The sequence below is a fragment of the Nematolebias whitei genome, chromosome 8, assembly GCF_014905685.2.
Source record: "Nematolebias whitei isolate Nwh7 chromosome 8, NemWhi1, whole genome shotgun sequence".
NCBI lineage: Eukaryota > Metazoa > Chordata > Actinopteri > Cyprinodontiformes > Rivulidae > Nematolebias > Nematolebias whitei.
Genome location: NC_056505.1, coordinates 26,256,070 through 26,280,556, shown reverse-complemented (window position 1 = coordinate 26,280,556; position 24,487 = coordinate 26,256,070). Strand labels below are relative to the sequence as shown.

The 24,487-nt window shown below is 40.2% G+C and overlaps 1 protein-coding gene across 1 annotated transcript in view; it reads right to left on the bottom strand.

The window, feature by feature from the left end:
• The window catches only part of bin3 (bridging integrator 3), a 36,371-nt gene that overhangs the window by 4,220 nt on the left and 7,664 nt on the right, over positions 1 to 24,487 (bottom strand). Inside the window, exons 3-7 of the mRNA XM_037681109.1 lie at positions 23,019 to 23,059; positions 14,104 to 14,165; positions 12,139 to 12,275; positions 7,298 to 7,338; positions 262 to 403 (exon numbers count right to left, since the gene is read on the bottom strand). Of these exons, the coding sequence (XP_037537037.1) occupies positions 262 to 403; positions 7,298 to 7,338; positions 12,139 to 12,275; positions 14,104 to 14,165; positions 23,019 to 23,059 (423 nt within the window). The remainder of the gene's footprint in view (positions 1 to 261; positions 404 to 7,297; positions 7,339 to 12,138; positions 12,276 to 14,103; positions 14,166 to 23,018; positions 23,060 to 24,487) is intronic.

Below are 24,487 nucleotides of genomic sequence, written 5' to 3'. Positions count from 1 at the left end.
TGCCTGTAGATGTGCGGCAGTGCCTTTTTGAAAAGGCACTACTTGAGAGCCTGCTAGCTTGCGTGGGTGAAGGAGTGCACATGTACTGTATGCATGTGCTCAACTATTTTATTCACATCCAGTCAGCATTTGTGTCTTTTCCCACTTATCAAGCTCTACTCCCAGCATGTGTAACGTGTAAGAGCAGGTGAACCCTGCGCCCCTGGAAGCTACGAGTGTTTTCGCCGACGTCACATGCACACAGATGCAAAGTGACAGTACCTGGTGTAGTTTGACCATCACAGGTCCAGTTTTTTCTTTCTCTTCATATTTCTCCACTTTGGATTGCAAGCGCTTGTAGTCCTGCAGGGCCTGTTCCCGACGTTTCACCGCCATGTTAAGGCTTGGGAAGACACCGCTGTACCTAAAACATCAAACAGGCAATCAGGGCGTTGAACACAACATGCACAGTGACGCATGGACAAGAGAAAATCCCCCGACTCAAAAAGGATGGATTTTTCCACCTTTTGATGAAAAACTCAGACATGAATTGTGCATTGCATCAGTTCCCACCACCTGCCACTATGATTGAATACAATGTCTCTCCTAAACATCTTATTGTAGAGGTACTCTCAAACCCCAGAGGACAGCTCTGCATTAAGCTTCCTCTCATCTATTATCTAATTACTATAGTTCAGAATGGCATGAAACAATTTATTTTGTGACAATTACCCTATTCCAAATGAAAATATATTCTTGCAACAAGAATCCTGGTCTTCTGCACTAAAAATAGGAAAACATTCATCTGTAACTTAGCAACAGGAGTCTGCGCTTCATCCTGGGACTTGTTGCACTGGTTTTGTGTCTGCTCTTACTGGGAAACAGGAATACTGTACACAAATATGTACTTATCAAATCCGATATTTTATTAAAAGTAAAACGCATGCGTAAAGAAATTAAAAAGTTTCATGCATCTGTAAATGTAGCTAATAATAATTCACTGGTAGGCATTGGAGATGCTTGATTTGTAATTAGTTTTGATATGAAACAAACAGCTCAGCAGATATTAGAAAGCTTTAATCACAACGAAGACCAGTTTTATTTAAAAAAAAAAAAAGACAACGATCCTTTTTTGGACATTTTTAAAACTTGGCAGTAAAAAAAAGTTTTAAAAAGCAGATTGCAAGCTTGTTCACGCAGGTGCATACATATGAGACAGAAGTAAAAACAATCGTAATAAACTAGATCAACCTTTTCTGAATGAGTCACTGAAAGTCTTTTATCAGCTGTGTAGGCTCCGCACTACTAGAACCGTTCTTTATGAGTCTACCCATTGTGTTATTAACCACAAAATGTGTGGGCTACATAGTTGACGTTCCTCTCCATGTCAGCCCTAGCACTGCTATGAGCAGCCGATGAGAAACACCACTGCAAGCCTGTAAATGTATTCATTAATTACAACTGTCTCATCATTACACCTTACTAGAGGCTGGTGGGACAAGGGGGAGGGCTGAGGGTTACTTGCACACAAACGGGAATTATTTCCGACAGGAAGTTAAGCAAGGAGTGGTCTCGTAGTGTTTGAGTGACATCACGTAGTTCAGTGGAGCCCAGCCCCGCGGCCCACGCTCCGCAACTATTTATAAAATCCTACTTTGGCCCAGTTTACGGTAGGGGTGGATGCCGATCCTCAAGTTTACTATCTGCTCCAGTGTACACATATTTCAAGTGCCAAGGGATTATGTAACTACCCTAGAGGCATGACTGCTCTCCAACATTGTTGTTTTTTTTGTTTTTTTTTCTGGCTGCTGACAATGCAGCAGGAAACCAGCCTTTCCATGACACAAAGGCTAATAGAATAATCTCCAGCACCGTTTAGTTGGTACCATCTTCTTGTGACAAACCCCAACGGTCAGCCTGACTGGGACAATACTGGTGGCAACAACTACATTAGGGAAGACAGAAAGTTTACATTGTCACTGTTCCAGTTAAAAATAAGCAGAATAAAATGCAACTGCTTATTAAGCTATTCTTTTCTTAACCATTATGAATTCTAAGACCTTGGTGTTACATTTAATGCTCTATGTGTCTTGACGTTAGACTTATCTGTGTCCCGATTCTCTCAAAAACAACAGTGGTCCCTACCTAAAATACCCTGCATTTTCTTTGTAAGAGATTAGTCCAAAACTATTTAAGACTAGGACTTTTACTTCGATATCATGGTCTTAATCGAACAACTCCCCCGTCAGTCAACAAGGTCTGAATTTGTGATTCTTCTTGAGGGATGTCTGGTTAGACGCTGCAAAGAGGCCAAGGGCACACCACGGTCCATGTGTCTGGTCAGGGTGTGGTGAACTTGCTGAACGGAAAGAGCATACGAACCCAAAAATGAGTTTATGAACAGCTGCCAGTCCACAGACAGGCCAGTCTGAACTCTCAGCCAAGCCTAAGTCTGGTCTAGACACCCTCCGTCGAGGAGTCTGGCTGTCCATTACCAGTACTCACATTACTCACTACTGTAAAGAAAACACAGCAAGCCACTGAAAAAAAATACGGAAAAGTTCATTATTTATGTACAAACTGTTACATTCTTTGTCCAATAAGGACTAAGTTAAATCACATGGCAAGCTTAGTTAAAAACATATTTTTACTAAAATGTTACTAACAAAAATAAATGAACTAAGAGCAGCTAACCACGAGAACATGGAAGTAAAGCTCATGCCTCCTTTGTCTCAAGAAAAATAACGACTCTTTCAATTGGCTTTTTCAATAACAGTTCTGGGATATGGCTGCAAAGACAAGCCACTTTTTAATCTGGCTTTGGATGTTCATGAATCTCTATAACTGAGCCACCCGCATCCTTGGATGAGGTGAGCGTTTAGAAATGCAACCAGCCTCACAGAACCATAGGAAGTGCTGCGTATAAGTCAATGACACTGGAGTAGAGCACTATGCATGAAACTAGTGCCTGATACTTTTCATTCGTAGTCAGTCTCACAAATCGTCTGTCTCTTCACTAAGTTACACTCTTGAGCTGCAACGGCAGATGGCCGCTTGTCCTGAGCCTGGCTCTGCTGAAGGTTTCTTCCTCATGAGGGAGTTTTTCCTTTCCACTGTCACCTTCGTGCTCGCTAAAGACGAGAGTTCTGTGATGGAGTTAAATTCAAAGCAGTTTGCTCCTTAGATAAATCATGTTAAATTATTATTTTATATATGAATGTTTCTGTTCAGTGCCCTGAGATGACTTCTGTTGTGACTTGGCGCTATATAGATAAACTGAACTGAGTTGAACTGATTGAATTCAGTGCTGGGCTGTTTTGACTGTTCAGTATTAATCACTACCTCCCTTAGTGGCTCAGAGGCATAACGGTGGCAGGTTGATTCCAACCCCGTGATGCCGCCTCAGTCCTTCCGCAAGTCAGAAAAACAGAAAAAAGGTGTTTTGTGCCTAGTTTGAAAGTGTTTTATTCCTCAAGTTAATGTGACTTTTTGCTTTTTGTAGTCAGAACTCAGAGCAAAACCCAGCTGAAAGACGCTCTATAAATAACTGACAAACTATAAACTCAAAAAGACTCTAAAGTAATAAAAATTCAACAGTAAATTGGGGCTTCCACCATCTCGACAGCTAGGGCTAAACAATCCCCCTTGGCTTTAGGCCTCCTGACCTGCTCCAGAGGCAGAGTCTTCCTCTGATACAAAGGGGTGACGGTGGTTTGTCCAGTTCTCGCTCAACCTAGGGCAGAGGTCTCAAAACAGGCCTGACTTCTGTCTCACCCAAAAGAACAACAGAGCAGAAAGGGCCATGTTAGGAGGGCCAGAAAATACAAATGTCTCGATGCCCACGCACTCCCCTCCCCTCACAAAAACACAGTGATGTCATTCAGTGACCCTACTGAATGGATGAGACTCAACTGGACCTGAGCGAAACAAAAAGGCACCAAGGACAAAAGAGGAGTGTTTTGATGTTTGTTTTCTGTGCACTTCACCAGACGCATGTAAAAAGGATAGATGCCAAAAGTTTAAGCAGCAGTTCCACATGAACAAACAGCATAACCTAACAAACACAGCAATTACAAACACACACTATTAAGTGACAGTCTTCCATTAATATAACAATCTTTCTTTCAATTCTTCACTAATTGTATTTACAATGCCACGAGATCACAAGCCAGCGTATCCAGAGATGAGCAAAAAAAACATTAATGAAGGACTAATGGAATCTTAATGGAAGCTTTACAGCACACCAGCTCCTGTATCTTTGCTTTTTATTAAACACCACCTTTGTAAATGAATAACCAGTAATGCTGTGTTTGTAAGTAGGTTAAAAGTAAAACTAAGAGGCCACTTTATTTTGGCATTCGTTGTAAAACCTGTTTTCTCTTCACTTATTTATAAACATATTAAAGCAAAAGTTGCTTTATGGTCTAAAATACCAACACCTCTGCTCTGCTCTCAACGTCCAGGCTGGTGTTTGTATATAGGTGAGTGAGAGAGAGTGTGTGTGTGTGTGTACCGTCCTGAGACAGTTCTCTTTCTCAACCAATCCACAGTTCTGGGCCCAGGAAGCTGGGCTCTTTGCCATATTCTGAGCCTGCCTACACGTCCGCCTGCCGCCCACCAGGAAGAGGAAATTAGAACCATTCCATCCTGTCGCTGCTCCCCACCAGCGCACATGAGGGAGACGGGGCTTTACACACAGACACTGACCTAACCCGGGCCAACAGTGGATTCACTTCACATCAGCTGTTCTTAAAAATGACAGCATTTTGAAAAAGAAAGTTCAAGAGAAACCCGCTTTAGAAACTGTCTTAAACAGAGCGCATGTTTAATGTGATGGGAGGAGCCAAGAGGAGGAAGCAAAACCTTAACTAGTGCTCCGGAAGACGGGTGGGATGGTCCAGCCACTCCCTTCAGTAACTGCATATTTTGTGTGCGTGCGTGTGTGTGTGTGTGTGTGTGTGTGTGTGAACAGATGTAAAAGTGAGTAGAGTTAAGTTTAGGGAATGGAATAGCATTCACAGCTTCTCAAATGGGGGAGAATATTAAGAATGAAAGTTAAATAAACTTTCAGACTCACAACTGAACTGCTCACTCCTAAAAGTGATCAATCCACGTTATGAGCCTGAAGGGCTCATTATGATTTTGACTTGGACCATATACAGGTCCTTCTCAAAAAATTAGCATATTGTGATAAAGGTCATTCTTTTCCATAATGTAATGATAAAAATGAAACTTTCATATATTTCAGATTCATTGCACACCAACTGAAATATTTCAGGTCTTTAATTGTTTTAATACTGATGATATGGCATACAGCTCATGAAAACCCAAAACATCTGTCCCAAAAAATTAGTATATTTCACCCCACCAATGAAAGACAAGTGTTTTTAATACAAAAAACGCCAACCTTCAAATAATCATGTTCAGTTATGCACTCAATACTTGGTCGGGAATCCTTTTGCATGAATGACTGCTTCAATGCGGCGTGGCATGGAGGCAATCAGCCTGTGGCACTGCTGAGGGGTTATGGAGGCCCAGGATGCTTCGATAGCAGCCTTAAGCTCATCCAGAGTGTTGGGTCTTGCGTCTCTCAACTTTCTCTTCACAATATCCCACAGGTTCTCTATGGGGTTCAGGTCAGGAGAGTTGGCAGGCCAATTGAGCACAGTAATACCGTGGTCAGTAAACCATTTACCACTGGTTTTGGCACTGTGAGCAGGTGCCAGGTCGTGCTGAAAAATGAAATCTTCATCTCCATAAAGTTTTTCAGCAGATGGAAGCATGAAGTGCTCCAAAATCTTCTGATAGCTAGCTGCATTGACCCTGCCCTTGATAAAACACAGTGGACCAACACCAGCAGCTGACATGGCACCCCAGTGACTGTGGAAACTTGGCACTGGACCTCAAGCAATGTGAATTCTGTGTCTCCTCTCTTCCTCCAGACTCTGAGACCTTGATTTCCAAAGGAAAAGCAAAATTTACTGTAATCAGAGAACATAACTTTGGACCACTCAGCAGCAGTCCCAGACGAGATGCTTCTGACGCAGTCTCTTGTTCAAAAGTGGCTTGACCTGGGGAATGCGGCACCTGTAGCCCATTTCCTGCACACGCCTGTGCACGGAGGCTCTGGATGTTTCTACTCCAGACTCAGTCCACTGCTTCCGCAGGTCCCCCAAGGTCTGGAATCGGCCCTTCTCCACAATCCTCCTCAGGGTCCGGTCACCTCTTCTCGTTGTGCAGCGTTTTCTGCCACACTTTTCCCTTCCCACAGACTTCCCACTGAGGTGCCTTGATACAGCACTCTGGGAACAGCCTATTCGTTCAGCAATTTCTTTGTGTCTTACCCTCTTGCTTGAGGGTGTCAATGATGGCCTTCTGGACAGCAGTCAGGTCGGCAGTCTTACCCATGATTGCGGTTTTGAGTAATAAACAAGGCTGTGAGTTTTTAAAAGCCTCAGGAATCTTTTGCAGGTGTTTAGAGTTACGTCGTTGATTCAGATGGTTAATAGCTTGTTTAGAGAACCTTTTCATGATATGCTAATTTTTTGGGACAGGCATTTTGGGTTTTCATGAGCTGTATGCCATAATCATCAGTATTAAAACAATTAAAGACCTGAAATATTTCAGTTGGTGTGCAATGAATCTGAAATATATGAAAGTTTCATTTTTATCATTACATTACGGAAAATAATGACCTTTATCACAATATGCTAATGTTTTGAGAAGGACCTGTACGTTCTATCCTTCTAAGAGCAAAGGTTATTTAAAAAAATGTTACGGGGAACTGGACTTATCAGAACCTGAAAGATGAACTGACTTTTCAATTATGTGACATTAAAAAAATCACATCATGTTGCTGCTGATCTGTTTCAATGTTGAAGTGTTCATGCGTGCTCATCCGCTCACACAGACTCATGCTCATGTTCGTGCTGCTGTTCGACGTAATGTTTTTATGCTATTAGTGCTTAGTGTATTTTTAGTTGATGTTTTTCTTAGTTCATATCTTAGATGTTACCATTGTTTTTCTTTTACATTTTATTGTTGGATGTAACTGGGACCTTGTGTACATAATTTCGCTCCACCACATGTACCACATGAGGTGCGAATGACAATAAAGAAACTCTGACTTAAGGTACAAAACTTAACTAAGTTTCACATAAATCTTTATTTATAAATGTTCCCACAGCTTATTGTCCTGCCACCCAAAGCAGCACATTCATTACAACTTTGTTATACTGAGCTGCTACTAAAATATTTTAATATATTTTGTAATATCTTATCATCACTTTCACAAGAAAAGGTGAAAAATAAAACTCACTTTTTCAGAGGATCAATAACAGTCTTCTGAACCTGGTTTACCTGTAATGAAAAAGAGAACCAATACATTAAGTAATATTTATTAAGAAAGTGTAAGAAATTATGTTTCTCAATGTCAGATTGTATTACGCAATAACCAATTTCAGAAATAAACATAGTTTGTGTCTCTTCAATTCAGTTTATTTCTATAGCGCCAAGTCACAACAGAGGTCATCTCGGGGCACTGAACAGAAACATTCATATATATAAAAATAATAATTTAACATCAATTATCAGAGGAGCAGACTGCTTTGAATTTAACCATCAAAGAACTCTCATCTTGAGCAAACACAAAGGCGACAGTGGAAAGGAAAAACTTCCTCATCAGGAAGAAACCTTTAGCAGAACCAGACTCGGGACAAGCGGCCATCTGCTTCTACCGGCTGGGTTTGAGAGGAACAGGAAGGAGGAACAGATACACAATCACAATATAAAGTAAATTTTGCAACACAAACACCCATCCCTCTATTCATCTTCTTTTACCCACTTTTCCATGTTGGGCACCAGCGTTCTGCGACCCATCTCCAGCAATCATTAGGAAAAAGGTGGAGTACACCTGGACAGGTTGCCAGTGCCACACAGAGATAATCCAGACAGGCATCTATTCACATGCTCACCCACACCTTGTGATAATTAAGTCTACAATTACTGGACCATGCACGTTCTTCTGTCAGTGAGGTATGAAATACCATGGAAAAACATGCATGTAACCAAGTTTTAAACCTGTGACCTTCTTGTGAGGTGTCGACACTAACCACTGTTTCACAGTGCCACCTCTCAAATAAATGTACAAAAAAATGTAAAGGGGGGGGGGAGGGGGGTTGCAAAGAAAGTTTTGTGACATTGACTCTTTTATTGTACTCAAGCCCTGAGGAGAAATCTCTGAATATTCATGGAGCTTGCGATACAAAAGGATGAAACTGTCAGGGGACGGACATGAAAGCAAAACCCAACTGATTTCAAATCCTGTGCAGGGTGGGCTGCTTTACAAGATGAAAGTTCTTAACAAACAAACATTTAACAACAACAGTTTATATTCTCAAGCTTTCTCCTTCTGGTTATCAGAAGCGACAGGGGAAGGAGGGAAGGGGGGTGGGGGTTAAATGGAAGTAAACGAACGCGGCTTCTTGAGGCCTCCAGTCTCAAAACCAAGGCTCATCAACAGAAGTTAGTGCACAATTAATAAAGTTTTAGCATCATTTGAATTGCAGATTTAAAACAGCTGTTGGTACGAGAAAAGCAAGCGCTGCAGAGCTGCATAAACAAGACGATCAGCTCCAGAAACAAGCATGCTCGAAACGGTAAAGGAGAATTTGCAGTGTGAGATGTGAAGTGACAGTTGCACGAGAACAATGAGCAGCTCCAGCAATCATATGTTCAATTTCTATTGGAAGGACAGTCAATCACACAGCAGCAAGGAAGCAAGATCACAGCTGTGCTTTACAAAAGTGCCCTGACCACCTATGAGAACATGCAGCAACACTCGCTGCTTCACACAGGCAGATATCCAAGCACAAAATGGTTGATAGTGGTTTGAGGGAAAACAAGAGAGCCAATAACAAATATGGGAATTCACATTTTCTTTGTTTTACATATTCACATCCTTTCCCCCTCCCCGACTGGAGCTGCGCTGCTGCTTTTAAGGTGAGAGCATGTAGTGAGGAGGGAGAACAACAGCGGCAGATTTGCTTAAGCATGCTGGTGCCCTCTACCCTCTGCCCCTTCCCACAGTGAGGGGGGGGGGGGAGCACAGATATTCCTTGGAGACCCCACAGAGCCCGAGGCCGATGCTCAAGCAGCAGTCTCCATCAGTGAGTCACGGGGCAGAGGCCATCCCGGCACACAGGCCTCCCAAAAATACACACAGATCGCTGAGGAAATCAATATCCCTCCAAACGGAGCATCTTCCACTGCGCTGCCGCCATCTACACTGGGGCTCGGCTTCGGTAGCAGTGCGCCGGCGGGGCTGTGCGCCCTCCTCAGCCCCAGAAATAAACACACAGACCTGGGCCACTGCTGCCTTCATTATCGCTGCACGTTTTATCTGCTGGCTCTCTTACTGGTGGGCCCTGCGGCAGAACATCTCGTCTCAGCAAGAAGAAGAGCAAAGGGTGGATGCTTTTGTGTCTGTTTTGCTGGAGCAACAAGGTTTGCTGTTGATGCCGTCAGAAACAACAGCCAGCTGGAAGGGAGAAGTTAGCGGAGTATTCCAGCAAGCTGTGCTGGATTATAAACACCTTGCAAAACCTAGAGGTGATACACACTGAAGACTGACCAGAAAGTTCTCACAATCGCTATTTTCTTTTTGGCTCATTTTTAGCCACTCTACGAAGAGCGTAAGGCAAGAGTATTTATCGAGTACGACTCGGATAAGAGCAGTAAATTCAGTTGTGGCCAAGCTGTCAAAATGCCATATTGATGCTGGGAATGCTTTCAGAATAGTGTTCAAAGAGGTGGGATAAGAGTCTCAAATATCACTTATCCATTAAAGCATGTGTGGTTGTGTATTTTAGTACAGAAAAGGTAGAGAAAATAGAAAAATGTTAATTTCACAATGCATAAATTCTTGGTTAAAATCCGTACACAAGTGCTTGGTAGTGAAAACAGGGTGCTCTTATGATCAGTCAACCAAGCCCAGTCCTCAAAGAAACACATCCCAGGTCACAAACCACACACACAGTCCAACCTACAGTTTTCTTTGTCTCGTCACTTAGAATGGCTCCTGTAACATTTGAGGAGCTGACAGCAAAGTCTGTCTGAAAGACTGACCCTAACCCTAACCCTAACCCTAAAGCTTTGCAGAGAGTGGTGAAGGCTGCACAGAAATCTGTTGGAATCAGCCTCCCCACCATCACAGACATCTACACCTCCAGATGCAGGAAGAGGGCCACCTGCATCATGAAAGACCCCACCCACCCAGCACACACACTTTTTGCCCCACTCCCCTCAGGAAGGAGGTTAAGGAGCATTAAGTGTAGAACCACTAGACTGAGGAACAGCTTCTACCCTGAGGCTGTTAGACTCATGAATCTCTAACTAGAATAATCACTGTGAAAAACCATATCATGTTGCTGCTGATCTGTTTCATGTTGCTGCTGATCTGTTTCAATGTTGATGTGTTCATGCGTGCACATCTGCTCACAGACTCATGTTCATGTTTGTGCTGATGTTCAATGTTTTATGTTATGAGTGCTTAGTGTATATTTAGTTGATGTTTTTCTTAGTTCATATCTTAGATGTTATTACTGTTTTTCTTATACATTTTATTGTTGGATGTAACTGGGACCCTGTGTACATAATTTCGCTCCACCACATGTACCACATGAGGTGCGAATGACAATAAAGAAACTCTGACTCTGACTCTGACTCTGATATGGTAAACCAGACCAAGTGAAGAACAGTAGCTGCTGCTTCTTCATCATCATCATCATCCATGATTTCAGCTTTATATTCAACAAAACCAATTGTTTCAGTGAGCCAGTGTCACTTTCTGTAAAATTAAGAACAAAAAAAAAAAACAACAACAATATTTCTACGAGTCACAATAGTCAATGCACTGTGATAAAATTCAAAAACATTTTTTAACGATCTTAGAAGCCTCTAGTTTAGACTTTGATTTCTTTACATACTTATGGGTTGATTTTTTTTCAAGTAAATTAAAATACAAAAAATTAAATCACCAAACATATATGGTGTCTTCAAAAACAAATGTGTACACTTCCAGAGAACATTTGAGTTAGGTATTTTTGCAACATTAGACTAGAGTTTCACCAAGGAATAATCCATTTGTATCTATTTTAGAAGCGATTCGGTTTCTCGCTCTCCTTGAATTATTGCTGCATGAAATCATTCTGGCTGACAACAAAATATGAAAAGAAAGGGTGAATATTTTTAAAGATAACACCTACTGGCAGAGAAATGAGTCAAGAAAACAAAGATGGAAAAAGGCCAATTGGTATATACCTTAGCCTGATCTCCTGTGTTTGCTTCTGTATTTTTTCTCTTTTAATGTCTACCCTTCACTGTGTGGTGCCTTCAGGATACACACATGTGTTGACATTATGATTCACATTTTAACTACCTGTGGCAGTCTAATCAAAATCCAAGCAAATAAACTCAACAATTCTTCACAAAGCACAAACGTGGAAGTGCAGGCGAGAGTATGCTGCATAGTTTACATTTCTGGAAGGAAAAAAGTCTGTCTATGTATGATTAGCCTTTGGAAAGTTTAGGTTGCTAGTGTTCATCTGTTCTTGGGAGTTTTATGAATTCATGCTGGTAACAGCTGCTCTTCTCCTTAACTTTCTCCTTTATTTTTTTAAAGACTAGATCGTATGAATCATCAGTACAAAAAGGAGGATTGAACAGAAGCCAGATAATTGTTCCAGTAAGCTTTGCAAACAACATGGTACCTGTTCAATCCAAAAACTGTGAGTAATTCCTCTGAATTTTGCAGCAGGGCAAAAGATGTTGTTTTTTTTTGCAGAGAAGACCCCTCTATTGTGCTTGAGTTATTTTAAACACCAGTGAGTCACAAATGCATCCGTTTCACAGCTGATAACCAGTACAGCAAGCTTACAGATGCTTTTTAACAATGGCAGAAGGAAATGCATATGGGTCATTTAAAGGCAACACAATATTCAGGAATTTGAAAACGTCCAATTTAGACACTTCAGGTTCTTCTTTTGTATTTCTGAAGAAAGACATTACACTTGATACCATTCAATACAATAAGCACCAAAAAAGCTGAGAGTGAGAAAAAAAAAAACAGTGAAAAATGCTAATCGAAGTTAAGAGTCTGACCTTCTCCTGGTTGAAGGCGTCCATTCTTTTCATGGCTGTGTCCAAAGCAGTCATGGACTCCAGGAAGGCCTGATCCTGCTCACATAGTGGGTTATTCAGCAGATCTGCCGAGATCTTCACTGCTGCTTTAGACATAGCTGACAGCCACACACACACACACACACACAAAAAAAAAAAAAACAGAAAACTGTTAAAAGATAGAAAAATAACTTTGTAAAAAGACCATGGTTTTAAACGTTTCATCAGTGTATGTGTTCTTTATGTGGGAGGATATCTAAAAGAAAGCTTCTGTGAAAGCTGCAACAAGATGGCTCAATACTGGCCCCATTGTGAAAATCAGAGAGGTTGGCAGGGCTGCCCGTCTTATTGAATATTCACCAGTACACCAAGAAATCGTTGCCAGAGCAGAAATCGCTGTTAATCGGCACACATGCCACTTTAAGACACAGAGCACATATCAGATTATGGCTTTACTGTCAAAACAAATGAGTTTTGCTTAAGAGACACAACTGACAAGAAAAGCTGCACTGAAATGGGCTTTATGAAAATATGGAAGACATTTGATACATTTTCTGTGTCAGAGATTATCTTCCCATAAAGAAAAAAAACCTTCACAGACCAATGAAAGTACTGTTTGAACTCCTACTATAAAACTGCTTGGATGTTTCGACAGACCTGGTTTTAAAGGGTCACAAACTCTAAAGATGACTTCAGGATCTTGTGAGCATGAAACAACATTCATGTCCTTTTGAATAATCTAGGGATGCAGCAATAAGAAATAATGAACATATAAAGTGATATCTGAAGGCAGTTTCTTCTGAAGGCTTACTCACTGCTAACCAGCTGGCACTGGTCCGTTATTTTCCTTTCCTCCAGGGTGGCTGGGTCTCCACCCTGGCGGTCAGCAACATCACTCACCTGCTTCTTTTGTGAGTCACTCATCCCACAGACAGACACCAACTCAACTGCTTTTGACTGCAGCTGGAAATGATTGGACAAACTTGCAAAGATTGCAGAGCAGATCAAAAACCTACCCGCTGCGAACCGAGAGTGTGGGAGTGGGAGTCTGTCCGTGGAAGACTCACTGTAGAAGCAGCTGACAGACAAACACCCTCACAACAGTGACCAGGCCAGTCTACTGGTAGGGATACATACAAAAGGACAGTTGTGTTCCCTATATGAAACACTTTATACATAGCAGTAACTTTCCAGGTGGTTTGTGATTTAATTTATACTGAAATCATGATCAATTAAAAAAATATATGAGTCTGCTTGAATAACCCTTTAAATATGACTTGACCTTTGACTTCATAAAGGCTAACCAATATAATAGCAGCGTATTAAAAGGAGTGCTGACACTCAGCATAGGTCCAGCTCTTTGCTGGGAAAGGGTTGGTGGAGATGGGACCTGAGCAACAGATGGAATCCATTAACAATAATGAGGCCCTGACAGCGATGACACTTTGATGATGCAGACATCCATATTCCCAAACACATAGAAGAGGAAATGAAGGAGTCTCTTGCTGCTCTAGCCATCTCTGCTCCTCCACCCCCACAACTGACTACTTACCACAGGCCATTTCTACTGCTTCTTCCCAAACGCACCATCTCAAAATCAAAGCAAACAAGCGTGAGCATGGATTCTGGTTCTGGTGAGTGCAGAAACAAATACCAGCTAAAATTAAAAAAATTTAATTAACCTTTAACCGATTGTTTTGTCCACACAAAGGAACACAAAATACAACCATTGCATACAACAATCTAGAAAACCCTGTGAACAGATATTAAGACACATATAGATTAATTTTTACTTTGTCTGGAGAATCCACACATCAAAAATAAATCAAAACCACACATCTTAGTACCCAAGACCAACCAGCTAAGCAACATCCAGCACAAGTGGGAAAAAAAAAACCGACAACAAACAAACAAACAGTAATAAGACACGTCTTTGAGAAAACACACCTAAATCAGCCTCTGTGCTTTTCTTCATGTCTTTGTGAAGCTTCTTGGTCTGATCTTCCAACCTGTCGGACAAGAATAAGAACGATCAACTCCTTTGTATAGCACATGCATGGAATGGGTAATACAAACAATGAAACAGAAAATTTGGATTAAAATAATTTTATTTATTCTAAAAATGTTGACAGAGACATGATATGACAAAAAAAAAAAAAAAGATAACTTTATTGTTTTACACTAATTTTAAGGAAACAATTACACATTTCATTGATTTCACATAAAATCTGTTACCTAATTATCAACATTGGGAATCCATCTTGCCACTGTAAACTACATTTCTGCTGTGAAACATTAACGTCTTCAAATATTTCACTCCACATACTCAATTGATGGAAGTTTAAAAAAAAGGCAATTAAGACTTGGGAGTCTAAAAACGCATGCCGTTCATTATAACAATTATGGCCAGAAAGGGGTTTAGGATCCCCCAAGGGACAGCTATCATATCACATCCCCTGGTTTAATATAAAACACATGATGTAGGGTCTCACTGTCTTGATTTCAAAGACTCAAAGATTCTTTTAAACACGTTCAGCTGCTGTGATACCATTACACATAAACTGATATCTATAAAAACTTTAAAATGCTGCACTTAATTGAAGATGTTTTATAGGCCCACAGTAAATAAGCTACATTTCATACGAAAAATAAATTCCCCCAAAGCATAGCATCCCTCAGAAAATCTAGATGTAATAGAGTTGGATTCATCAATTTATTTAAGAAATGAAAATGTCTTATTTATGCTTGTAGTTTATGCTTTAATTTTTTTCATCCATTCGTCATCTTCTGCTTGTTCTGAAGTCGGGTCGCGGGGGCAGCAGCTTGAGCAGGAGGCCCAGACATCTCTTTCCACAGCCACCTCTTCCAGCTCTTCTGGGAGGACTCCAAGGCGTTCCCAGGCCAACAGAGACACAGTCTCTCCAGCGTGTCCTGTCCGAATATCTCTCCCGGGGATAAACGGACTTTTTTTTTTTAAGGGAAAAAAACAAAACTGTATCCAATGGTGTGTTTTAATTTTGCTTATATATATATATATGTATGTGTGTGTGTGTGTGTGTGTGTGTGTGTGTGTGTGTGTGTACATTCAGTTTCTTTGTTGCATGCTCATCTGCTCACACAGACTCATGCTCATGTTCGTGCTGCTGTTCGACGTAATGTTTTTATGCCATTAGTGCTTAGTGTATTTTTAGTTGATGTTTTTCTTAGTTCATATCTTAGACATTATCATTGTTTTTATTTCATTTTATTGTTGGGTGTAACTGGGACCCTGTGTACATAATTTTGCTCCACCACATGTGGTGCGAACGACAATAAAGAATCTGACTGACTTTGTTCTCTTCACATTTAAACAATAACAAAAGTGGACTAAGACAATATTTCCAAGCAGCCATTTTATAAATATGTTTTATGTACAACTTCTGACATTGCTATAATGTCCGAGTTGGGACTGAGGAAAGGCAGCTAACTTGGGACTAGAAAGCCGCAGTTCGACTCTCAGCCATTCCCACATGTCATGGTGTCTCTGAGCAAGACACCTAATCCCCTATTTGCTCTCCGGGCGCTCACTGTGCAATAGCTGCCCACTGCTCCACCTGGGTGTATCCCAGGTGCGATGGTTAAATGCAGAGAACTAATTTTGTCTTTGTATGGGAACATACAATGCCAAGATACAGTATAACACTTATATACATAAAAGTTATTGATGCTACTTTAAATATTTGTTTCTGAATACAACAAGTATTTGAAACTATGACAACTTGAATGTATCAAATACAAGAAGGGATTTCAGTGCACAAAACAGAGAAAACATTTACTGTAGTTTACTAAACTAAGCTGTACTACCAGTAACTTACTGGATATTCAAACAATACTCACAAACTCAATGGTACCTGCACTGTCCGTCTTTGACAGGTCAACCACTTCAAACAGCAGAAACAGTACAATGAAAAAAATTGTTTTGAAAATATGACGTGAAGTCTTGAAAAACATTAACGGGATTTTACTTTTACTTTATTTTACTTTAACAGCATAACAACAAAACCTTCTCAGTCCCAGAGATCATGCTGATGGTGGGTGAAACCTTCTCACCAAGTAAAAAATAAATAAAAATCTACAATTCTTTGAGACCAAAGTCTGTACATTCCCAACGTACTCTTGTCCTGCTTGTTTGTGCATGTGAAACTCATACTGCAGACACTACCTCCTACATTAAAACGTGTCGCACAATACTGCTGCATCTCCTTCACTCTTTCAGCACTCTAACAAGTGAGCTGGTCTGGTTTTGATGTGGGAGCCTTGACTTTCTTTTCAAAAAGTTCAAATAAGGTGACCCACTGAACCAGCTGCTGCTCTTTGCACCAATAATCCAACGTCAGGCTTGTGCAGCCACAATCATCACACAACAAGAAAAAGTGAAAACTGGAATGACGTAATCCTTAAGGTGTGCCAGTTGATGAAAAACGTGTTTCTTCACGTTTGGCAATTCACACAATATCCTTTTTAGGTAACTGCCATTCACACAATGGCTTAATAAAACACTGTAGTTCTTTGCAAATGTCAGCTATAATCAGAAATTATTACCAGATCTTATCTAGAGCTGTTTAATAAAGCTACCTGTTTGGTTTAAGTAAAAAAAGCTAAAAAAAACAAAAAAAAAACATATTTAAACTAGAAATGTTGCTTATTAATTCTGTACGAGTTATTTTTTGTGTGTTTTGTGTGTGCTATTTTTGGCAGCACCTAAGATATAGTACTTTCCAAACAAGAGGTCGATTCAAAACTCAAATATCCCTACAGCAAGCAGTTCCAAATTCTACATGATCACTATATTTACACAAAGGTGTAAAGGTTACATAAAGGTAAATAAATCAGGGTATATGCTTCACACCTCTGTAATTTTGTTAAGTAGAGAAAATAAGCTAAAGCTTTGTGTGTACCCTGGTGGACAAACTACTCACACTAGGACTAAAGCCCCCAGTATACTCCCACGTACGTACGTCCGCACTAAGGTACGCGTGTACATATGCGGAGGGTTAAGATTTCATACTCGAGCGTACACCCTGAACGGCTGCAGAGCAGCTCCACAGACACGAGGTGTTTATCTTCGGGACCAATTGAGTTCACTGATTGTTCATTTGCTGACACGTCTACTAGATTGATCGACAGGTCGAGAAAAAAAAAAAACTAGAGCTGGCAGCTCCAGCCGCAGCGGCGTTCTGTGTTTATTTGTTGTTCATAAAAAGCTCTAAAAAATAAAATAAAAAAACAGGGAGCGCTGGTCCTGCAGCCCACACATCAGCTCAGCACAACAGGAAATCTCCAGACCCTCCTGCAGCCACGCTGGGACTGATTTTAATTCGCTCGTGACAAATTCCTTCATTTCTCACCATTTCAGTCATGGCATCAATGCAGGAGGAAGAAATCACTTGCCTCTTGGCAAAAAAAAAAAAACTAAAACAAAAGAAAAGGCCAGATCAGAGATGAAGAAGGGGAAGTTAATACATTGGTGTTGCATACAAAACAGTCCATCGCCGGGCAGTTTATTGTGCAACATCGCGTACGCGGTCGTAAAAATTGAGCTTTGCGCAGACATGCCCTGCGAGGTACATGCGTACCTCCGCATACGGACGTGCGCGGGAGTATATTCGGGGCTTAAGCCCCTCCATTTGCAACTGGGTCCTATATTTCTTAACCAACAGACTGCCGTCTGTGAGGATCCACAACGTCTCCTCCTCCACCATAACCCTCAGCACTGGCTCCCCTCAGGGCTGTGTGTTGAGCCCCCTCCTGTTCACTCTGTTCACATATGACTGCGCACCTACCCATCCAGGCTGTCATATTGTAAAGTTTGCAGATGATACGGCAGTGGTGGGATGCATCACAAACAATGAGTCCAGCTACAGGCAGGAGGTGGAACACCTGGAGAGCTGGTGCAGGAAGAACAACCTTTACATCAATGTGAAGAAGACGAAGGAGGTAGTCGTGTATTTCAGATGGAACAAACACACCCCCACCCCAACCCCGAATAGGATCTGCAGTGGAAGTGGTCTCCAGCTACAAGTATTTGGGTGTGCACCTGAATGACAACCTCAGCTGGGGTAACAAGACTACCAGCCTAATCAAGAAAGCTTATCAGAGACTCTACTTCATCAGGCGGCTGAGGTGAGCTGGTCTGGGAAGCTCAGTCCTCACCTCCTTCTCCACTCTGAATATAGACACAGTACCGGTAAGTTGAAAATAATGTATTAATAAGATAATACAGATGGGTATTATATCATTAATATAAAACAAGTAGTGGTTGAGTGTTCTGCGTTCAGGCCATAGAAGCAAAGCAGCATGTAGATATGGATCTTGAAGGTAGAGAATCTAAATGTCTGCACATGCCTGCTGCTCTGACTCATCCAAAAGGTCTACTGGTACCACTCCTTGATAAAGAGGCCTTCTACTCAACAAAACCAGCGTAGAAAATTGTGCTCCCACTCACTTTGCTAGGCCCTTAGGGAGTTTCTATAACCTGAAGTTTTGGAAATTTATGCGTTCTCAGCTTTGATCTCCTGAAGTTTCATGAAAGCATTGAAGTAAAAACTTCATCCAGTCAATAAATGTATTTATTTTATAAATTGGGAAAAAAACAAAATATCTTTCATTTTTTCCCCCTTAAAAATGCTAATTTTGCGCTGGAAATGGCTGAAAGACTAAAGAAAGATTTTGCAGAAGATTTTCAACATAATGGACCACACCGAACACCCAATGTCTTCTGGAATAACATTTTACAGTCATTTATTGAACCAGGAGTAGAGATTCCTCTAGGATGAAGTGCATAATCTATTTGCCTCTTATTATTTAATTTTCATTTTATTAATTAAAAAAAACTTGAGATTACAAAAAATATTTCCATTTCAATGACCTTTCTAACTAAAGCACAGCCAAACCATGTCACTAGCCACAGTAAGCAAGACAAATTACGTCGTTAAACTTGACAAAAACTCAAATCAAACTAAACGCATAATAAAAGGCTCTTTGTAAACACATAAACCCAAGTACCAACTTTTTAGCTCACATTGTATAAGACAATTGTTTACAAGTTGATTTGTGATCAAATGTTCTTAAAATCTCTCGAGCTTCACTGATCCATTAAACATATATTCTACTTCACTCTCACCTTACAGGGAAACAGACATTTACATTAAATTTATTTATATTATATTTTAAAACGAATGTTCAAAAAAACCTCAGGAGTCTAAACATAAAAGTTGGTGACTTTTCTGAAAATCACTTCATTAACATGTATTTAACCAGGCAAATCCCACTGAGATCACAGATTATTTTGCAATGGAGACCTGGATCTGAATGCAGCCTAAACATGCACATTTTTGGACTTTGATGAAAATAATCAGACAATATTTTTTTTATCATGGAAAAAGATAAGTTTTGAGAGATAACCTGAACAATACCATTGCAAATATCCTACAAGTGTGTGTAAAAAAATAGATTTTTACCAACCCTGTGGTAACACTGTTTTACAAATACATTTTTAACATAATGCTCAGGACACCATAAATATTTATGTTTGCATCGTGAAATATAAAATACAATCACATTGTCAAAATAGTTTCAAGGTCTATAATCTGCGGTTCTGGAGTCATAATGGTTCTTTGAGCCCTCTACAATGGCTAACAGTAACTTTGACTAACAACAGTACTGCATATGGCAAATTATACGCATGTCGACAAACTATTATACAGCTGAGGTGATGAAAATTGTGTGTGACACTCCATCTAGTGATGATGTATGTGTGTACTATCAAGTTTCATTAAATTATCTTGAGAGGATCAGAAGTTCTAGCCTAGACAAGAGAAAGTTTACTAACATACATACAGAGACTACCATAATATGCTCGTTGAAAAATGCACGTATAATAATTTAAATAACATAGAGGTCAATCATATTGATATTCATAACCACAACAGAAAGGATGCCCTGATGCATGTGCAACAATCCAGACTGGAAAAAACAGAAAGGACTATTTTTTTTAGCAATTATGTCCAAATGTATGTAAATGTGAGAAAAAAGTTCAGTAACAGAATGATGCTTGTAATGCAAAGGGGTCAAACAGATCAGTCTGTTTGCACGAGCAGCTCGTTAGCCTGTTTGTCACTTCATTATTCAGCTTCCAGCCCCACAGTGTTATCTTTTTGAAATGTATCAGGATATTAAACAGTTTTAAACATGTTTTGAAGAGGGTGGCTGAGAAGAAATATGGGCAGTTTGCACAGAGTAAATCGCAGTGTTTCCAATAAATGACTGGCCTAATTTTTATGTTCACTCTAAAATAATTATAGGATGCTTCATTATATTGAAGTGTGATATTTATAATGTTAATTTAAAAAAAGTTTTAAATCAAAACTATCCATCCATCCAAAACTAATGAACTTCTATTCTGTGGCTGAAGACATTTTGCTTCCCATCGAGAAGGCTTTATCAGTTCCAAAAATGTCTGGAGTGTGTGGAGTTCCAAGCTTTATATAGCTGCGTGATAGTCTTTGTTATGTACTTAGATTCACAGATTGGACTAAAACTACACGCCCCTCACAATAGAGTTGTTACGCTCTTTGTTTGCCTGGCTCATGAGAGAGGTGTTTAGGTCACATGCATGAAGGTGTGAATTAGAGTGAAACTGGCTGGGAATCAGGCCTAATGCTGCATTGTAAGTTTTTGAAAGTTGAAATTTGAGACTTCCTCTGTTGAAAGTTTTTTTTTTCTTGTTTGACGTAAATGGCTTATTTTACCCCCCCCCCTCTTAAACCATGTGGCTTCTCTGTCCAAAATATGAACATTTTGATCCTCAATAAAGTGTCCCCCATCCTTGAGATGCAGGTGGACGGCTGACTCTTGTCCTGAAGAGCTAGATCTCCAGTGTTAAGCTATAAGTCTGTAGAGTGTTGTTTAGTTTCTCCAATGTAGAGGTCTGAACATTTCTCGTTGCACTAAACTGCAGACAACACTGCTCAGTTTGGATTTGGGTGTTCTGTCATTAGAATGGACCAGCCTCTGAAAGTCTTGTCAGGTTTGAAATGCACCAGGATGTCATGTTTGGAGAAAATCCTCAGGTTCTCAGATACTCCAGCAACATATGACATGACAATGTTTTTGCATTTGTTCTTTGCCTGTTCTGTGGCATGCTTTTTAGATTTCCTTGTTGGTTTGATCCAAGTCCTGTTAGGATATCTGCAGGTTTGGAGAGAGTGTGGGAGTCCAACAGAAGGTACTGATCTGTATGAGTTGGTTTGCTGTAAACCACAATGTTGAGGTTTCCATCTCTTACCATGTGCACCAAGCAATCCAAAAAAAGGCAGCTTTTGTTATTAGCATCCTCTCTGGTGAACTTGATGTTGTTCTTCACAAAGTTGATGTGTCTGGTGATTGCTTCTACTTTGTTCCCTTGGATTTAGACCAATCATCTGCATATCTGAACCAGTGGCTTGATGTTGTTCCATTGAAGGAGTCCAGGACTCTCTTTTCCACTTCCTCCATGTAGAAATTGGCCACAGTCTGTGACACTGGAGATCCCACAGCACAACTATGCTTCTGATTGTAAAAATCTTTATTGAACTTGACATAAGTTGTGAGAAGATAGAAGTCCAGCAGGGTACAGATCTGGTCCTTATAATATTAACTTCCCAGAAATTAAGAAAAACTCCTATATCACAAGTAATTAATTGATTACATTTTAACAAATGAGATATGAACAATTTTGTTTCTTCACTTATCACAGAAGTTTAGTCTTTTTCTTTGTTCTAGTGTAAAAATAACAAAATTATCAAGATAGAGCTTTAATTTTGTAATAAACAATGACTTTTCATTATAAGCTTAATGAGTTGTGTTATGGACAGCACGGTGGCACAACTGGTAGAGCTGCTGGCTCTCAGGTCCTTGGTTCAAATCCCGGTCCAGGGGCCTTTCTGGGTGGAGTTTGCATGTTCTCTCCGTGCATGTGTGGGTTTTCTCCAGGTACTCCGGTTTCCTCCCACAGGCCAAAAACATGCATGTTAGGCTGATTGGCAACTCTAAATTGTCCCTAGGTGTGAGTGAGAGTGAATGATTGTTTGTCTCGTTTGTCTCTATGTGTCCCTGTGATGGACTGGAGACCTGTCCAGGGTGTACCCCACCCCTCGCACAGTGATTGCTGGACATGGGTACCGGTGACCCCCGTGACCCAAAATGGAAGAAATGGGTAAAAGATAATGGATGGATGGAGTTGTGTTATTTATTTATTTTATTTAACCTTTACTTCATCAGGAAAATCCCATTGAGATAAAAAATCTCTTTTACAAGAGAATCCTGGCCAAGACTGGCAGCAGCACACAGAGGTTACAGAACAATCACAACAAAAACAGAAAAAGTTAACTACGTCATAAACAAATTAATTAAGATAAAGATATATTTATATTTATCTTCAAATAGGTTTTGAGGTTTGAAGAAATTTTATTTACTGAGCAAAGGGGTTTTTAGTTTTCTACATTCGCCTTATAATCTAGCTGCTTTTGTTACTTTTTTGGCCATCTTATTTGTAACAAAAACACAAAATCATCTGTATGCCTGTTTATAATTGTCTATTGTTGTCGCTGTTGTCATCTTTCTTTGTTGAAATCAGGTCAGGTAAATGAGTCCTCGAGGCTCAATGGGATTAATCTGTCTAAATAAAGGTTGAATGAATGGAAAAAAATAGCTCTTTGGGTTGTAAAATTTGTTGACCCCTGAAATAGATTAACACTCCATACAAAATGTCTATATTTCTAAAAAATAAATAAATAAATAAATAAAGAAGAAAAAGAAAACAGCCATTAGATAAACAAACTTACTTTTGGAGTTTTTCATATTCACGCTCAAAATCTCTTTCAACCTAAAAAAGAGAAAAAATAAATCCCACAGATGAATAATGGCAGAATGACTAAATTTATTAAAGGCACCAATAATAATTACTTGTGTAGAAAAAATGAATAAACAGCCCATTTCACTCACTTTCAAGCTAAATTCAGTCCAGAGTGAAAATACAGAGGCAGAAAGAAGGACTCAGAATTGATTCCTTCTTTGTTTCACCTCAGAGTGACGGAGGTAGTCACAGAGCTAAATTAGCTTTTGTCTGTAAGGCAGCAGGTCCCACTAATAATACAGTGACATCATTTTACTGGGTGTTACCTCACACAGATTTGGCACAGAGCCACCCATGTTTGGTCATTGCCAGCAGCGACTTTGTAAGAATAGACTTTGCTGAGCTGTTGAAGTACAATAGATGTGTGAAATGGGCTAATAAGCAGATAACACTGATTTTAAAAACAATCCTTGAAAATATACCACCTTTAAACAGAATAGCAGGCACTCACATACAGGTCCTTCTCAAAAAATTTGCATATTGTGATAAAGGTCATTCTTTTCCATAATGTAATGATAAAAATGAAACTTTCATATATTTCAGATTCATTGCACACCAACTGAAATATTTCAGGTCTTTAATTGTTTTAATACTGATGATTATGGCATACAGCTCATGAAAACCCAAAATGCCTGTTCCAAAAAATTAGCATATTTCATCCCACCAATGAAAGACAAGTGTTTTTAATACAAAAAACACCAACCTTCAAATAATCATGTTCAGTTATGCACTCAATACTTGGTCGGGAATCCTTTTGCATGAATGACTGCTTCAATGCAGCGTGGCATGGAGGCAATCAGCCTGTGGCACTGCTGAGGTGTTATGGAGGCCCAGGATGCTTCGATAGCGGCCTTAAGCTCATCCAGAGTGTTGGGTCTTGCGTCTCTCAACTTTCTCTTCACAATATCCCACAGGTTCTCTATGGGGTTCAGGTCAGGAGAGTTGGCAGGCCAATTGAGCACAGTAATACCGTGGTCAGTAAACCATTTACCAGTGGTTTTGGCACTGTGAACAGGTGCCAGGTCGTGCTGAAAAATGAAATCTTCATCTCCATAAAGCTTTTCAGCAGATGGAAGCATGGAGTGCTCCAAAATCTCCTGATAGCTAGCTGCATTGACCCTGCCCTTGATAAAACACAGTGGACCAACACCAGCAGCTGACATGGCACCCCAGACCATCACTGACTGTGGGTGCTTCACACTGGACTTCTGGCATTTTAACATTTCCTTCTCCCCAGTCTTCCTCCAGACTCTGGCACCTTGATTTCCGAATGACATGAAAAATTTGCTTTCATCCGAAAAAAGTACTTTGGACCACTGAGCAACAGTCCAGTGCTGCTTCTCTGTAGCCCAGGTCAGGCGCTTCTGCCGCTGTTTCTGGTTCAAAAGTGGCTTGACC